The 18,657-nt window shown below is 52.9% G+C and overlaps 1 protein-coding gene across 1 annotated transcript in view; it reads right to left on the bottom strand.

Moving 5' to 3' along the window:
* The window catches only part of SLC15A3 (solute carrier family 15 member 3), a 134,252-nt gene that overhangs the window by 6,606 nt on the left and 108,989 nt on the right, over positions 1 to 18,657 (bottom strand). The window contains exons 5-7 of the mRNA XM_085651463.1: positions 17,937 to 18,105; positions 10,821 to 10,979; positions 505 to 663 (exon numbers count right to left, since the gene is read on the bottom strand). Of these exons, the coding sequence (XP_085507589.1) occupies positions 505 to 663; positions 10,821 to 10,979; positions 17,937 to 18,105 (487 nt within the window). The remainder of the gene's footprint in view (positions 1 to 504; positions 664 to 10,820; positions 10,980 to 17,936; positions 18,106 to 18,657) is intronic.

The raw sequence follows: 18,657 nt of genomic DNA, 5'->3' as shown, positions 1-18,657 counted from the left end.
CGCCATATACTGTATGACATATGCTCCCCACCTATATCCATCTCGTGTAAATGAGCTCTGCTCACCTGCTTTATGTCCTGTATTGTAAGACGTTTCTCTCCCACTTCTGTTATGCCCGCTGTATATGATGTAAATGATGCACATGCAACTCTTGTAAAGCCTTATCCAATGGTTATAGCTCCTGCAATCGATCTATCTGTAATTATTATAAAGCGCTCTGATGCCTTCGGCTCTAGTTCGTGCTATATAAAACTCTAAGTAAATAAATTCTGACATGCAAACAATCAACCTAACTTTATCCAACCAACCTGCACGTCCTTAAGTCGGCATCATTCAAACAGTTGTAGCCTACCCGCATCAGAAGCGTTCCCCGTCAGTCCCAGGAACCTACAACAATTCACCTCAACCTATCTTGGCCACAACCAACCCTCGGCCTCCAGACAGACCTCACACACACGCTCTGTTACTGCCTCCTCACATTCTCCAAGGTCAGTAAAAACTTACCGTAGTCATTGGGGCAGTACATCCACCCGGTTGAAGGCAGTGATAGTAGGGAAAGAAGGCCAGACCCCAGCAGCGAGCCCACGCCGGATATGCAGAAGAACAGGCCCATGATGACGGCCTGCATGGACTTGGGAGCCTCGGAGTAGGCAAACTCCAGACCTGGGAGAGAAGGGAGGTGCGGCGTGGTGAGCTTTCAGGTTAAGTAAAGCCCTCTCATGCGGTACATACTGCCCTCAATCCTATATATGCCTCCTCTCCTGGTGCACTAGCATGGTGAAGAAAGTGAACCCTACCTAGAGAGATGTTGGGACTATCCGCCATTCCATAGGTGCCCCATCTCCTAGTGCACCAGCATGGGGAAGAAAGTGCACCTCACCTAGTGTGGGGTTAGTAGTTATGTAAAGTGCTGTACTCCATTCCATACATGCGTCTCCTTCTAGTGCACTAGCATCGTGAAGAAAGTTCGCCCCACCTGGTGTGGGGTTAGTAGTTATGTAAAGTGCTGTACTCCATTCCATACATGCGTCTCCTTCTAGTGCACCAGCACGGCGAAGGAAGTGCGCCCACCTAGTGTGGTGTTAGCTGTGATGTAAAGTGCTGTCCTCCATCCCATACATGCCCCATCTTCTAGGGCGCTGGATGGTGAAGGAAGCGCGCCCCATCCACCGATCTCAGCATGATGCCTGCTCTGTACATTCCCAGATCCTTTCCTTCCTGAAGTAGATAGGCCCTAGGGGTGCAACAGGTGTGTGCACCCACTTTTTGTACCCCTGGGACACAGTCTTATACAGCAGGGGCCACAGATCCTTGTCTGTCCCCTTCCATACTACCGATCGTGCTGACACTACAGGTGCACAGGCCTGGTCTTTAAAAAAAAAATCTTCATTTCATATCACAACAAGGTTAATATATCACAGATCCAATTGTAATTGAGAGGAAAATTAACAATTGTATCACGTCTACTGATAAAACTAAAACTTAACAAAAACCCCTGGTGGGTACACGTGGTATCTGCTCCTGGCACCTAGCCCACCCCACGTATTAACCACCTGGTTGAGCCTGTGTTATTGGCTACTATTTTAATTTACATAATCCTCTCTCACATGTACACAGACATGGCCACTGCCTAGACACACAATCAAATGAACAGATTAAGGTGGGATTTCTTCGCTCTTAGCCTGTAATGTGAACATCCTTCCAACCCATGTACTCCCATCAGGTGTGCTTTTGTCGCCGTCTGCATAGAGGTTAGGAGATCTTATTTTTCAACATTTCCCATTCCATTCCTTTGGTCGCCCTGGGTGTGATGATTTCCACGCCATACCAGTTTGGCGCAATACCAGCAGTATGCCCATGTCCACACACCTAGACTCAGCTGGCGCTTTTTTACTTCTATTACTTAACCCCAAGACACTTCTTCTTGCCAAACCCCAAGATACATCTCTTCGCCAAACCCCAAGATACATCTCTTCGCCAAACCCCGAGATACATCTCCTCGCCAAACCCCAAGAAAAATCTCCTCGACAAACCCTGAGATGCATCTTCTCGCCAAACCCCAAGATCCATTTCCTCGCCAAACCCCAAGATCCATTTCCTCGCCAAACCCCAAGATCCATTTCCTCGCCAAACCCCAAGATCCATTTCCTCGCTGTTAGAAAGGGTAGACGGACCGGGAGGGTCGGCCGGGGTCAGGAGGAGAGGTCTCCGGGGAGAGCCGTCTCCAGCGATCGTACAGACAAGTAACTTCCCCCCCCCCCCACAGACAGATACCACACACGGATAAGGTTCAGTGTTCTTTATAAGCACTTCTTAAGGTACGGTTGAATGGTACAAGGAGGTCTGGACTCAGGGGTCCCCTCGATTCAAGTCTCTCAATGCAGGGTAAGGGGTAGCGGGACAGTCTGTTTACCAGTCAGGTAGTTCGGATGAGATGACTAGCTCACAATCCTCGAGCTTGGTGGTTTAGTTGGTACGGGCCGCGGCAGCGCCAGCAGGTCCCGGTCGAGATGGTCGGTACACGGTCCGCGGCAGCGCCAGCAGGTCCCGGAAAGATGGTCGATGTACGGTCCGCGGCAGCGCCAGCAGGTCCCGGTGAGGATGGTCGTTACAACGGGCCGCGGCAGCGCCAGCAGGTCCCGACGAGGATGGATGTTGCAGAAGGCCGCGGCAGCGCCAGCAGGCAGGACGATGGTTCACAAGAGCGGGCTACGGCAGCGCCAGTAGTCCGTCAAGGCTGAGTTCTCTCGGTGTCTCTCGACTCCAGGATACAACTGCCTTCCTGCTCCGGAGTTGCCCCAGTTATAGGGCAGGCGCCCTTTGATGTCCGGACCCTCGCACTTGGAGGTCGGAGGGCCCGGGATGAAGGTGTCCAGACACCCAGCAGGGGGTGGAGCCAGCGCCTGGGGGAGCTGGAGGCGATCGGCACCTGGCGGGGAAAGAGCTCTTGACACTTCGTTCTCCCATTGACCTGCCAAGTGGTCCGCTCACCTCCTGGGTGGATGGTGGTGCCGGGATGTCGGGGCCGGCCAGGCCCGGGGTTAGGGTCGGGGCGAGGCCACGCGGCCTCGTGGTGCAGGGCCCAAGATGGCGGCTTGAACCGGCCGGGGGAGCCGGTGGGGCTGGGCCCCGTGATGAGTAGAGGTCCGAGGGCAGAAGATCCGTCGGGAGACGGGGTACAGGTGCTTTTCGTGGGTTATGCCTGGTGGTCCGGAGCTCGGGCCCTGTCGTGCGGGGAGGGAGCAAGCCCTTCGTGTGGCCTGTCCAACATGCGTCCCCCCCAGCTGAAGGCGGGGAGAGTCACCCATCTCCTTGGGGACTCTCTTCGTCGAGGCGGAAAAAGCGGGACAGGCCATCCGTGTTGGCGTGGTCTTGGCCTGGTCGGTGCTCCACAGTGAAGTCCATTCCCTGCAGGGAAATGGACCAGCGCAAGAGTTTTGGGTTCTCCCCCCCGCATCTGCATCAGCCACTGCAGGGGTCGATGGTCGGTTTGTACCCGGAAGTGGGTACCGAAGAGATAGGGCCGGAGCTTTTTGAGGGCCCACACCACTGCGAAGGCCTCCCTCTCGATGGTGCTCCAGCGCTGTTCTCGGGCCAGGAGACGTCGACTGATGAAGGCCACCGGCTGGTCATGACCTTCGGGGTTTAACTGAGAAAGGACGGCTCCGATGCCGTGGTCGGAGGCGTCGGTCTGTACCACGAATTCCCGACTGTAATCGGGGGCCTGGAGCACAGGGGCGGTGCACAGGGCGGCCTTCAGCTTCTCGAAGGCCGCTTGACAATCGGGGGTCCAGCTAATCCGCTTCGGTTGGTTCTTGGACGTGAGACCCGTGAGGGGCCCCACGATGCTGCCGTAGTCCTTCACGAACCGCCGGTAGTAGCCGGTGAGCCCCAAGAAGGCTCGGACCTCGGTCTGGGTGACGGGGGGCTGCCAGGACTGGATGGCAGCAATCTTAAGTTGTAGCGGGGCCACCAGCCCGCTTCCCACTTGGTGCCCAAGGTAGGTCACAGACCCTTGGCCAATTTGGCACTTGCCGGCCTTAATTGTGAGGCCGGCCCGCTGGAGGGCCTGTAGGACCTCTTGGAGGTGACGGAGGTGGTCGGGCCAGTGGCGGCTGTATACAGCGATATCGTCCAGGTAGGCAGCGCTGAACTCTTCGAGCCCCGCCAAGACCTGGTTCACGAGGCGTTGAAACGTGGCGGGGGCATTCTTCATGCCGAAGGGCATGACCTTGAATTGGTAGTGGCCATCGGGGGTAGAGAAGGCTGACCGTTCCTGAGCCCTGGGTGTGAGGCCGATCTGCCAGTAGCCCGCTGTTAGGTCGAAGATACTGAGGTAGCGGGCGGCCCCCAGCCGGTCGATCAGCTCGTCTGCTCGGGGGATCGGATGAGCGTCGGTCCGGGTGACAGCGTTCAAGCCCCGGTAGTCGACGCCGAATCTCAGTTCAGGTGCGGTGCCGGGGGCAGCGGCTTTGGGAACCAATACAACCGGACTGGCCCAGGGACTGTCCGAGGGCTCGATGACCCCGATTGTGAGCATCTTGGCCACTTCCTCCTGTATGCAGGCCCGTACCCGATCTGGTACGCGGTAGGCCCGGTGTCGGACAGGGGGACTGTCCCCGGTGTCCACGTCGTGCAAACACCAAGGGGTGACCCCGGGGGTGAGGGAGAACAGGGTAGCGAACTGCAGCAGGAGGTTCCGGCAGCCCTGGCGTTGCTCCGAAGTGAGGGCGTCAGAGAGCCGGACCCCGTCCACGGAGCCGTCATTCTCCTGAGTCTTCAGAAGATCCGGGAGGGGTTCGGAGTCTTCCTCTGGCCCACTGTCCGTAGCCATCAGGAGGCTGAGTTCTGAGCGCACAAAGTGTGGTTTGAGTCGGTTGGTGTGGAGGACCCGAAGGGGGTTCCGGGAGGTCCCCAGGTCGATGAGGTAAGTGACGGGGCTTTTGCGCTCGACCACTTTGAAGGGCCCCGTCCACTTATCTTGCAAGGCACATGGTTCGGTGGGGGACATCACCCATACTTGTTGTCCAGGCTCGAACTCAACGGAGGAGGCATTGTGATCATACCACCTCTTCATGTCCTCCTGGCTGGCCTCGAGGTTCGCCTTGGCCATCTCTCTGAAGCGCCGGGTCTGATTGCGTAGGGCCAGGATGTATTTGATGACGTCTGGAGGGGTCTTTAGGGGGGCCATCTCCCAACCTTCTTTTACTAGGCTGAGGGGCCCTCGCACAGGGTGCCCGTACAGGAGTTCGAAAGGGCTAAAACCGAGGGACTTCTGGGTAACTTCTCGGTAGGCGAAGAGGAGGCACGGGAGTAGTACATCCCACTGGCGACGGAGGGGCTCTTCCAATCCCCCAATCATCCCCTTGAGAGTGCGGTTAAAACGCTCCACTTGTCCGTTCCCTTGGGGGTGATAGGGGGTCGTGAATCTGTAGGTGACCCCGTATTGTTGCCAGAGGGACTTCATGTATTTGGATATAAAGTTCGTGCCTCGGTCGCTGACGACTTCTCGGGGGAAGCCTACCCGGGAGAAGATCCCCATTAGGGCCCGGCCAACCACCGGAGCTGTCACGGTCCGTAGGGGCACCGCCTCGGGGTAGCGGGTGGCATGGTCCACCAGTACTAAGATGAACCTGTGTCCTTGTGCCGTGCGGGGGTCCAGAGGCCCCACAATGTCTATCCCCACCCTCTCGAACGGGGTGGTGACCACAGGGAAGGGTTGCAGAGGGGCTTTCAGCTTCCGACCACTCTTCCCGCTGGCTTGGCATGTGGGGCAAGATCGGCAGTGGTTCAGGACGGCGTTCCTCATTTTCGGCCAGAAAAAGTGGGTCACTAGGCGGCTGTACGTTTTGTCCTGGCCCAGGTGTCCAGCCAGGGGGACATCGTGGGCCAGGTTGAGCAGAAAGTCTCTGAAGCGGAGAGGTACCACCAGTACTCGACCGGCCCCCAGCTCGGCGATTCTTTGCTCGCTGTATAGCAGGTCGTTATCCCAGTAGACCCAGTGAGTTCCGGTGGAGTCCCCTGCGTTCTGGGCGCTGGCTTGTTGGCGGAGTCCCTCGAGGGAGGGACAGGTCTTTTGTTCCTGGCGGAACTGTTCTTGGGTGGGCCCCCCTTCTTGACGCCACTGAGCCAGGTCAGGAAGGTCCTGGGGTTGCGCGTCCCCTTCGGTCGTCGGGTCTGGGAGGCTGGCCTCGTCGTTGTCTTCTACTGGGGCGACCGGGGGCGGAGGTGCTGGCCATTCCGGTTCTTCTGATCGGGGGACGGCACGGGCGGCCATGGACCGGGGGGTTATGCAGGCCCAGTCCGGGAGGCCCAGCATCCCCAGGTGCTCTCTTCTCTCAACGGTGGCCCACGGGGAACTCTCGAGGTCATTGCCCAGGAGGCAGTCCACGGGGGCATCGTCCCGGACCGTCACCTTCAACAGGCCGGAGACCCCTCCCCATTCGAATGGGACGCAGGCCATTTGACACATACTCTCAGAGTTGTCTGCCGAGCGGACGGGGCAGAGAATGTTCGGCAGGATCTGCTCGGGCTTCACCAGGTGACAGCGGACGGCCGTCACACTGGCGCCTGTGTCACGCAAGGCCTCGGCTCGCTGTCCATTAATGGTCACCCACTGACCGTATTTCCTGGTGTTAGCGGGTAGGGGAGCCCGCGGGACCATGTCTCTTCCCCTTAAGCACGCCAGGACCATGGCGGCCGGTTCCCACTCTTGCTGGGCCGGCTCATACTCTTCTGGTTCCTCCGATAATCGCTCTTCCCCCAGGGCGGCGGCAGCTACCTGGCGGGGCTTGGGTGTTTGGTTCTGCGGGCAGCTCGGGTCATTGGCGTAGTGGCCGACTCGCTGGCATCGGTGGCACGTGACGTTGGCTCGGAACCCAGGACGCCACGGGGGGTTGCCCCGGCCGGCCGGAGGCGGGGTGCTGGCCACGGGTGTTGCTGGCAAGGCGTCTCTCCCTCGCCCCTGGCCCCCTCCTCCTCCCCGAGGACGGTGCTGGCCTTGGTTGCTTCTGTTCTGTTCGTGTGGCCCCCTCCGGCCCACTCGGGTGCTTTCCCATCGGTCAGCTTCGGCGGCGAGCTGCCGGGGGTCAGTCAGCTTACTGTCGAGGAGGTGCTGCCTGAGCTCGACGAAACAGTTGTTCGACAGGTGCTCCCATACCATAAGGTTAAAGAGTTGTTCGTAGGTGGTGACATGGCTCCCCTTGATCCAACCCTCGAAGGCACGGCTGAAATAGTTCACGTATTCTACCCAAGTTGTACCTGGGATCCGGGTGCAATCTCTGAACCTCTGGCGGTACATCTCGGGTGTGAGGCCGTAGCGGGTGAGGAGGGCAGCCTTCATGTGGTCGTAGGACGACATTTGGTGATCTGGGAGCTGCAGTAGGGCATCGCGACCCTCGTTGATAAACCTCCCCCAAAGTCCGGCTCCCCAATCACTCCGGTCGATCCGGTGGGAGGTCATGGCGATCTCGTAGGCTTTAAACCACTGTTGTATGTCGTCTTCTCGGACATACTCGCGGACAACATCCTTGGGGATGTGGACTTTTTTCTCGATTGGCCCCTGGGTGTGTGGTCGCTCAGGCACCCCCAGTTCTTTATTCTGTTTCCGAAGTTCTATCTCCGCTAGTTGGCGCTCGTGCTCGAGCGTTATTTTTTTCTCCTCCAGCTCTCTCTGTCTCTGCTTCTCTTCTCGTTCTTCTCGGAGCCGCATATGCTCGAGGTTGAGTTTCTGTTCAGCTAACTTGAGTTCCCCATCCATCTTGAGTCGTGCCATTTCCAACTCGTGCAATCTGGTTCTTTCTCTTTCTCGGATCTCCTCCTGCGAGAGGCCCGTTCCCCGCTCCTCGGGAGCCGTGGCGTTCCCCTCTGGTGTGATGCTGCTTTGGTCGGAGGGTCCGGCGACCCCAGTTTCTGTCCACGACTCTAGGGCGTGCTTTAAATCATCCTTGGTACTCAGGTCGGTGGTAGCAATGCCAAGTTCTATGCAGAATTGTCTCAGTTCGCGGTGGTTGTATTCTTCTAACTTATCCATTTGGAATTTCTCGGTGGAGCTGCTATCTTTGGCTGACATCGTGTTTTTGTCGTGGGGTGAGCTACTCTCTGTACGATTACGCGTTGATTCGGATCGCGCCGCTGGCCACCAATGTTAGAAAGGGTAGACGGACCGGGAGGGTCGGCCGGGGTCAGGAGGAGAGGTCTCCGGGGAGAGCCGTCTCCAGCGATCGTACAGACAAGTAACTTCCCCCCCCCCCCCACAGACAGATACCACACACGGATAAGGTTCAGTGTTCTTTATAAGCACTTCTTAAGGTACGGTTGAATGGTACAAGGAGGTCTGGACTCAGGGGTCCCCTCGATTCAAGTCTCTCAATGCAGGGTAAGGGGTAGCGGGACAGTCTGTTTACCAGTCAGGTAGTTCGGATGAGATGATGACTAGCTCACAATCCTCGAGCTTGGTGGTTTAGTTGGTACGGGCCGCGGCAGCGCCAGCAGGTCCCGGTCGAGATGGTCGGTACACGGTCCGCGGCAGCGCCAGCAGGTCCCGGAAAGATGGTCGATGTACGGTCCGCGGCAGCGCCAGCAGGTCCCGGTGAGGATGGTCGTTACAACGGGCCGCGGCAGCGCCAGCAGGTCCCGACGAGGATGGATGTTGCAGAAGGCCGCGGCAGCGCCAGCAGGCAGGACGATGGTTCACAAGAGCGGGCTACGGCAGCGCCAGTAGTCCGTCAAGGCTGAGTTCTCTCGGTGTCTCTCGACTCCAGGATACAACTGCCTTCCTGCTCCGGAGTTGCCCCAGTTATAGGGCAGGCGCCCTTTGATGTCCGGACCCTCGCACTTGGAGGTCGGAGGGCCCGGGATGAAGGTGTCCAGACACCCAGCAGGGGGTGGAGCCAGCGCCTGGGGGAGCTGGAGGCGATCGGCACCTGGCGGGGAAAGAGCTCTTGACACTTCGTTCTCCCATTGACCTGCCAAGTGGTCCGCTCACCTCCTGGGTGGATGGTGGTGCCGGGATGTCGGGGCCGGCCAGGCCCGGGGTTAGGGTCGGGGCGAGGCCACGCGGCCTCGTGGTGCAGGGCCCAAGATGGCGGCTTGAACCGGCCGGGGGAGCCGGTGGGGCTGGGCCCCGTGATGAGTAGAGGTCCGAGGGCAGAAGATCCGTCGGGAGACGGGGTACAGGTGCTTTTCGTGGGTTATGCCTGGTGGTCCGGAGCTCGGGCCCTGTCGTGCGGGGAGGGAGCAAGCCCTTCGTGTGGCCTGTCCAACACTCGCCAAACCCCAAGATACATCTCCTTGCTAAACCCCAAGATACATGTCCTCGACAAACCCAGAGATACATGTCCTCGACAAACCCAGAGATGCATCTCTTTGCCAAACCCCAAAATACATCTCTTCGGCAACCCCCGAGATACATCGCCTCGACAAACCCCAAGATAAGTCTCCTCGACAAACCCCAAGATCCATTTTCACACCAAACCCCAAGATGCATCGCCTCACCAAAACCCAAGCTGTATCTTCTTGCCAAACCCTGAGATGCATCTTCTCGCCTGCAGCTAGTTAGATCTGCAGTGACTGCTGATTAAGTCTCAGTAACTGCCTCGGTTCATTACAACCCCAGAACATATGCACCGTCACCCCTCTTGTCCCACATCTAGGACATAGATCGCTCACCATGTGATACATCTTATGCAGCCCCTAAGGGGTTAAGAATGCCCTGTGCGGTACTAACCTCACATTCTGAGATGCTGAGTCTGCCCCACTCCTTGTTTGCAAACTGTTCTTGCAGGTGATTCTCCCAGCTGGATCACAGTGCGTGCGCCAGCCTGACTCCTAGGGGCATTCCCTTATATGCACTGGGGTGTGGCCCATGCCAATAGGAAAACACTTTGCCTCTCAGCGCTTGCTGTATTACAGACGTGAGTGCAGCAGCAAAGGAGCAGTCAGGGGGCACACTGACTGTGTGCCACGTAGAGGTGACACACAATCAGGGCACTCCCACAGGGTGCCTCTTGAAAGGAGGTCCCATGGACCCTACAGACACCCCCTTGCAGGCGGGTGCAGTCACTCACTGTGCCCACCTGGAGAGGTAGCTCTGACTCATTTCAAATGCAGGTCGGGTTGTCACCGGCATAGTCAAAGGGGGGCCAGAAATGCATATAGCCAGTAACAGTTTTACTAATGCGCTGCCCCGTGGACAGGCGCGAGTTTGTGGTTGTAGTGATCATAGTATTTACTGTGATCAGGCACATTGACCCAGTCTGAGCTCAGCGCACCCTTTAATGGTGCGATGCAGACAACTAGGGATGGCACCTTCTGTGTAATGTGGGCCCTGCTAAGGTGTGCAGCGCTGGTAAATCTACATTCTTCCTTACAGGGTGCATGTTTCGGTTCTCAGCAGCATATCACAGGGACTGGTACATGTCCATTTCTCTTAAGACTGCTAGTGGTTCAACTCTCAGCCTGGCGTTAGGTGCCGCTGCACAGCTGATGATTCTGTACTCTGTGCCGAGACCATGCCCCATCACCAGGCATGGTGTTAGGTGGCACTGCACTGCTGCCACCCATTACTAGGCTTACCACCAAGCACTGTTTTAGGCAGCACCAAAAGCTAGTTATGCCATCCTCCATACCGGACTATGGTTTACCTCAGATCACCCTATTTGGTGATGCCAGCCTGCTGATGGCATCACAGTGGTATCTATCCCGCCTTCATGCCGAGTAACACACCCTCTAGTACAGAACGCAGGAGATGCAACCTAAGTAACTGCCTCAGCGCAGTGGGCATGCTATATGGCAGAACGGGTGGCATGTGCATGTTTTACCTGGGATGCTGGCAAAGATCTCACTGATGCCGATAAGAAGGTACTGAGGAATCTGCCACCAAATAGGCAACGAAGCAGCAAAGTACACATCTCTGCCAATCGTCTGGTTCACCACTAGCCCTTGTTGGACGTAGAGTAGCCGCTCAGTCTCCAGGATGCCTGTGAAAGGAGTAGGGTGAAGTAAGTAACGGTGGCCACACGCTGGGTCTGGCACACATTCAGCAACAGGTTGACAGACAAGGAGGACCTCGGCTAGAAGAGGAACCAACCCAACATTTCCACCTTAGTAGCCACAGAATTATTCTCTGGCCACTAAAAAGCCAAGGTACAATTTCTACTTGCTGTGGAAATGAGGACTGGTGTGCCCGGTTATGTGTAAACACATTAGTAGGTTGTTATAGCGAACAATGTATGAAGAATTCAGGGGGTAAACCTGGTGGTAAGGGTTCTAAAACATGAATTGTACAAATGTCATCACCTTGTCACTGTAAGGCACTCCGTTTCTACTTCAATCAACTCCGATTCTTGCTTTACGTCTCTGAACATTGCTGCTGTTTACATATTTTATTATTGTTGTCATCTGAGTTCGAGAACTTTAGAAGGTCAGGTAGCAGGTTGAGGGGAGATGTTGAGGATGAGTGGGGAGAAGATTGAATCATGAGTCATACTAAAGTGTTATGCAGATGAGTGACACAGGGTCCCACAAAAATCCCCTACCCTGTTCAACCTGCACATATAGCTAAGCCTAGGCGGTGAACTTCGCTCCGTTAGTGGCGTTTTTAGCACTCCGCGGAGTGCAGAAAACTCCGCTTCGCGATGTGCAGCAGAGTTTTTTCCCCGCTCGCGATCGCAAATGGTAAGTTCGCGAGCACGAGCTGCCGCTCGGGTAGATTTTCTACCAGAGCGGCAGGAATACCATCAAAAACTGCAGTTCGCATTGCACTCTGCCATTTTTGGAACTTTGCGGAGTTCTTTTGTAACTTCGTGGAGGTCTGTGTATCAAAACTCCACGAACTACGCCCAGGACTACATACAGCCTACTGATGAGGGAGGAATCCCGAAACACTGGTGTCTAGAGATTTGATTTCCAAAGACGGTATTAGCTGAAAAATAATATGAACTTAGTGAAAAACTGAACTACAAGACGCTATGGGGCAATGGTGCTGTTACATGCAAGCAGTGCGTTTCTACCCCCTTTCACATATAGCTCATAGGCACCTGTAGAACAGCACAAACGTCTCGCACTATTTCTACACTGATGATCCACCACACTCCACATGAAAACCTCTTGCCCCAAACCACTCCAGTCGAGTAATCCCACGAGTGATCAGTTTGTACATTGTAGAACACGAACCAGAGATAGGACCCTAGCCAGTCACTTGCTAGAGCAGGGAGCAGTGCACCACCCAAGACCACCAGGAGGAATGCGAGTATGGGTATCGACTACTCACTGCTCTGTGGAATCCCCAAAATCCACCTTGTTTATTTTTCCCAGCAATCGTGTATCGGAGTGAAAGCTGCTCTTTAAATCCCTTTTCCTAGCAGCAAGCCATTGCAGAACGTCGATAGTTTGCAGGGTCTATTGCGTCTCTGTTTTTCTTCATGAGCAGTCTTGTGTGATCGGTGCCGGATGTTCGAGAGGATTTGATGAGGGTCTTGTTGGGATGATGGCAGTCATTGGGGGATATTCTATGAGGACAAGGGTCTGACGGTGAGATGGCTAGGTGCCTAAACACTTCTAGAACTCTGTTAACCAAGAGTTGATTGAATAAGGCCAGCTTGAGATGTCTGTTGGTGGGTTTGTCTTCTTAATCCTGGTCTGAATGTGCTGCCTTCAGACTCCTTACTCCCGAGAAGCTGCTCCAGCATCTTTGCTTTACAAACAAGTTGGTTTCCGATGGTGTTACAGAAAGCATGAGATTGGTGTCTACAAGATGGTGCATTCTCGGTTACAGAACTCCTTGAATATCTGCGTAAGTTTCTTGTTGGGGCCTGCGGCATTGTAGATCTGTTAGGAATAGAGAAATCTATTTGCCTTCTTTATGAAAGAATTGTAGTGTCTGTTGGGTGAATTGAGGCAAGTTATGTCTTTTTGGTTCTTAGATGTTGTCCATCTTGGTGGAAGTGCACTGGTGTAATCTTTTCTCTCGGTCTTCATTTAACCAAGGCTCTTAGGTCAGTGGATCGGTTAATGGATGTTGTACATCTTATCCCCTTTTATTTGATCAAGAAAGGCGAGTTGAGTGTCAGGAGGTTGGGATTGTGCTGCAGTCTGTAGATGGTGTTGTTGGTGACTATTGCTCTAGCAGTTGCTCTTATTAGGGGAAGGGGTGACACTAAAAGTGATTAGGTGGCTGTAGCTCCAGATGGAGATTTCCTTTTTATTGTGATGAGCCCAGGAGAGGCTATGGAATCCGGTTTTGGTTGGCTCAAACAGCACGTGGTTGGCACATCTATTTTCCTCTCCATTACACTGATAACAGCTGGAGAGGAGAAAATGCGCCTTAATTTTAATGGCATCCCCCTCCCTTCTAGCAATGGTAAAATGTGGATATAGACCTATGGGGTCATTGACTGTAGGGTTCTGGGAACTTTGCCATCCTGGTGTCCACCAGGGGCTGTCACAGTCCATGATTACTGCACATTAACAGACAAAGTGGGTGCTCACTGTAAAAAGGACCCCTAGAGATGCCAGGATTTATAGACCACAAACTACGCTTGAGTATACAATCTACGAGATGCTGAAAAAAGAACGTATCAGTGGCATTGTAAAGGATGCTTGAGTGGTGGACTGTATCGAGGGTCCTCGTCAAAGTCTTCATGCCATGAGAAGGACAAAGCCTCAGTACCTACGAGGATGTCCATCAAATGTATGCGAACAACACCTATAAAATGTCAAAGCCATAGGAGCCTATGCACATCCGCCATCATAGGGGCACGGCGAGCTTGTTGCAACAGCCTTCACTTAGGGATGGTATAATTAATCTTCTGTGATCTTCAAGCTACATGAAATCAAGCTGATCGGATGGATGTGACGTCTCTCGCCATTGTCATGCCTCTTCCCTCCTCCATAACCTACATTGTCGGCCCCTCCATGTGACATTCAGAGCTTTGCGTATAATCCATCACTCTGATCTCTCTGCTCTGCCAGGTCAGGTAGTGATTGCTTCTTCCTGCCTGGGAGGCCCAGCCTTCTCTACGCTGGCTCCTCGCCTCTGGAACCCACCCCTCCCCCTCCTAATGTTCATGGGGCTGCTAACTACCTTCATTTCAGGATCCTCTCAAGTCTCTGCTCGTGTTTTCTAATCTCAGAGTATCTTTCATGGTCTTAACTCTCACTGTGTAATTTGTCATAAATCATCGCCAGGAGGAGACCCTCCAGGGGAGAGTGTGATCTACAAGACGACATAACGCACAGCAGAATGAGCGTGCGGAGAGGGGCGCACGTAGGAAATTAGACTGAGGTGAGGCCGCTCTGCTTTTCTCTCCCTTCTTTCCTTGGAGTATGGCTTCTTGTCCGTCCTCCTTATAGGACGCTATGTAGTAATATGTCATTTTGACGCAACATCTGTAACACATTACCTGCACTGACTCTAATTCATATTATCGAGTGGAGTGCAATATTTCGTCTCACATGCTTATAGCGCAAACAGCTTGTTCTACGTCCACGCTGCGTCTAGGCTTGTTGGTGGTAGCAATATATTTCCTGGATAATATGTCCTCCTATGTTTTGGTCTCCACTTCCTACAAGCTGCAACTATAGCTTTAGTCCTTCTACAGTGTCTATCACTGAAGGTTGTCTTGTATGTGATTGGCTCAGATGAGCACAGGGCCACAAACTTGCTGGCTTGCCTCTTCTCTTTCTCTTTTCCTCATCATCAAACCCTTTTACTACCTTGGCACACCTGTGACCTTATGACACACTTTCCATCCTACCTCTAAGATGACAGTAGCTCAATCCTTGAAGGTGTGCTCTATGGTGAATTAGACTGTATTAAACCGGGCTAGCCCATATTCCTTAGCAGAAATGTGGGGGGCGGGAGGCTGAAATCCCTCACTTGAGCTTTCAGAAATCTAGAGATTCTCTTTTCCCATTCTTATCGCTAAAAAGTCACTGGTTTAAGGGCAGGAGTTGTTAATCTATACAAACTGCATCTGATATTAAGCTACACAGCCTTGTCTGGCACTGAGAATATTACGCAGTAGAACTATTATTACAGATCTACAGGCAAGAAGGTGGCCTTCTCGGTCCTGTTCTCCAGGACTACCAAGAACATTTGTGGGCCACCAGCACTAGCATCTTCAGTTCAGCCTCAGCCCTCGCTGGGGGCAAAGAATGGACCTCTCTTTCAACCCTTGGCTGCCCTAACAGAGGTAACATAAGGTGTATTTGCAAAGTGGGCGTTCATCCAAGGGAATCTTGGCGCTGAATAACAGATGTTTGTTGTTTCCCAACTCCATGGTGCTCATTTTATCAAACTCTGAAGGATAAAAGGCTGAGTAGACCCGCCAGGATTTTAACCTGTGAACATGAAGTCGAACACAGACCCCTACAGTGGACACATTAGTCCCGGCTATGGGGTAGAGGACCCCTTGACTCCTGGAGACACTGGCCATGTAGTTTGAACCCTGCCTATGCCTTCAGTCTCTTGGGAGACCCCATTGCTCTCCACAGGTTGCCACTGGACACATCTGGGTTCTGAGAAGGTTGAAGATCACATCCTCATAGTAGAATCTGTGTAGGGGTCCAGCTTCACTGCTCAGACTTTCAAACATGAGTAAAATGGAGTCTTGAAAAGCTTCATCGATTTCTACACAGATTGGGAAGACTGCACATTTCAGAGGACGCAAAGTTTTACACTGTCGGTCGCACTTGAAACAAGGCACTGAATCCACTTACAATGACCAGCAGCTGTAATTAAGGAACATGCTGCATTACCACTGGGTATATATGCCTGGGAGAAAATATGGGGCATAACTTGCAGCCAGCAGGTTACTTCAAGTCCGTTCTGCACATTGCTTACCACCAGCCTTTTGCTGGGTTAATCGGTGACGGAATGCGAGTACGCTGCTGCGGTAATGGAGTTGGTGACATCATCAGTGACCTAAAAATTGCAAATGGGTAAAAATGTGTGGTAGCCCAAAAACTGCACTTGTGTAACTTTAAAGGAGCCTACAGGAGCAAGACGGGCCTCAGCTGGTGCACTGGAGCCCTGATACCACCCATCAGATGTTCCAGTGAACCGGGCTCCTGAGGGCCCAAATGCAACCTAAGAAATTACTGCTTCACTGTAAACAACCCTGATCATAGCCTACGCTGATGATACCCAGCTCCTCTTTACGTGGAAGGAAAAAGATCTGTCCCCCGACTTAGCCAAAAACTGCCTTTAAATGGCTCGCGGAGGCTCAGCTTAAATGCAATGAGGACAAGTCTGAGGTACTCCTTTATGGGTCCTTTCCTCCACACTTCAGGGAGGATCTTTGACCAGCGGGTTACCCCATGCCTGATTCAACAGGAAGTCCAGTGAAGAATCTGGGGGTCTGGTTTAGTGAGGACCTCAGATTTTCTTCACAGATTAAAAAGCTGGCCGGAGTGTGCTTCAACACCTTGAAATTACTCAGGAAATTCCTGCCATTACTGCCCAGATCAGCGAAGGAAATGGTGGCTCGTGCCCTCATCCTGTTGCCTATCGATTACGCCAATGCGTTATATATTGGCCTTCCCGGTTATCAGCTGAAAAAGCTACAGACCATTCAGAAAGCGGCAGCGAGAGTGCTGTTGGGCATTTCTGGTAGGTCTAGTACAACGTAGGTCTAGTACAACTGCCACATTTTTTTGGGCCCCATTTAGGATCTTGAAGAGGAACCCTTTGAGGCTCATCATTTAGTTTTTAGACTTTCTGATTCCCATACCTAGGATCTATATGACTCATCAAGAAACCCCGAAAATTGGACATTAGGTCCTGTAATGTTGCCCTGCCAACATTTGGATTTATATTAGTTCAACTATGCCCTGAGGAAGGTGAATGGTATTCGGTGTTTCACCGAAACGCGTGTCGGCATGGACTCAATATGGAAAACTGACTGAAGAACAATAACGGTGGTTATTACAGAATTTCAAAAAAGGAATATGTCAAAAAGAAAAGGAAACAAAGTAATGTGAATGTATGAAATCGGAGAGGGAAACTCTACATTTGTTAAAAATACCCACAACATTTTTGATGTATATTTAGATCTATGTTTTACTCTGAGAGAAAGCTGTCTGTTGAACACAGTGTTTGGGAATCTTCACCGCTACATGCGATGGAAAGCATAGGTAGGTTTTTTTTTCTTCTGACAAGACTGATCATAAGTGCCCCAGATTAACTAAATCCTTTGCATGTTTAATATGTACCCAGTACAGAAAGCGAAGACCCTATTCTTCTAAATTTGCTGTGGTCTTCTTTGAGGTTGGGGCGATCTTCACCGCTACACTACAAGGTCGTTGCCCCTAAATATTTATTGTGGAAGTCACTTAAGTTCCCCACTGATAAACGACTCTAAGTTTCCCAGCTGGAATACTTCTGAAATATTCTGGGCTAGATTAAAGCACCATCATATTTTGATCTTTTCTACTTAACTGAGCCCGCTCACCACTTCTGAAGTAAGAGCTCTGCCCAGTATGCCACCAAACAGAAAGTAAGGCTGGTTGTCAGAGCCCTCCCCCACTCCGCTCTGGACCACGTTAGCCTGGTTTAGTGACAGTTTGGGTTCGATGCTTACCTGTGCTTTACCAGGGGTCCCTCTGTCTGACCCATGAGAGTCCTCCGAATGCAGTAGCAGCACCTCCTCCTCCTCCCCCCCCCCCCGCGCCTTGAGACCCACACGGGTGACTAGTGCGCTTTACAAATGTGCTGATTGATTGAATGAATGCATTGTAAGTTTCAGACCGGAATACAATCTGCTTGTTGGGCCGCTTTGGGTATTTAATGCTGAGGTGAGCCGTGACCATAGGATGGGTCCCATCTTGTATTCAGTGATGGAGGCTTGGGTAAAACACCTTTTACAGACCACCCATCTCTCCCCTGCCCCCACTGTGTTGATGGGCTGTTTCTTCGAAGATGGATCAAAATGTACCTGCCACGAAGACAGACGTGAGGCCGAAGAACATGCCCAGGGCCATTCGCTTCAGCGCCGACGGAAAGAGGTTTCTTCGCATGAGGAACGGGTCGATGAACCGGTCTTTGAGAGGGATGAGAACCAGGAGGACGATGACGTTGGCCATCAGCAGCCAGGCTTCTGGGATCTGAAGCGAGAGAGAAGGAGAGAGTGAGCGAGAACAGAGGGTGCAAGAGGTGTGTGCTACGTAGAGGTGTTGCCTTTCTTACATGACCCCGATAGATCAGACAAGGTGGTAGTCATGAAGGAGTGGAATGGGTGAAACCAAGTGGATTTGCTTAGAGATTCCTTTTTAAATGTGTAAGTCTGTCTGTGTTAGGAGCCGTACGACTGCTGCAAAGACTGGCACGTGAGTGGTGCAGTGCCACCTGGCTTTGTAGGGTGAATCAGGTCTCTTGCCGGAACCAACAAGATTGCCATCCGAGGAGGACTCCCTCAATGTACATGGCTTGGATGGCAGCAGAGACATCATGATTAAATGATGTTTCTGCCCACTAGAAAGTGGGCATCCAGAAACGTTGGGTGAGTGCTCAAGGATATTTGGTTTAAGTTAGATTAACCGAAAAATAGGATCTCAGCCTAACCGCCAGTAACACTTTGTGGAGGGTCCTTAAAGAACGTGATACAAAGTCTTTCTTTCATTTCCATGGTAAACACTAGACATGGAGGAAGTCCAGCC

Source organism: Triturus cristatus, chromosome 4_1 (assembly GCF_964204655.1).
Source record: "Triturus cristatus chromosome 4_1, aTriCri1.1, whole genome shotgun sequence".
Lineage (NCBI taxonomy): Eukaryota > Metazoa > Chordata > Amphibia > Caudata > Salamandridae > Triturus > Triturus cristatus.
This window is presented reverse-complemented; position numbering and strand designations above follow the sequence as displayed.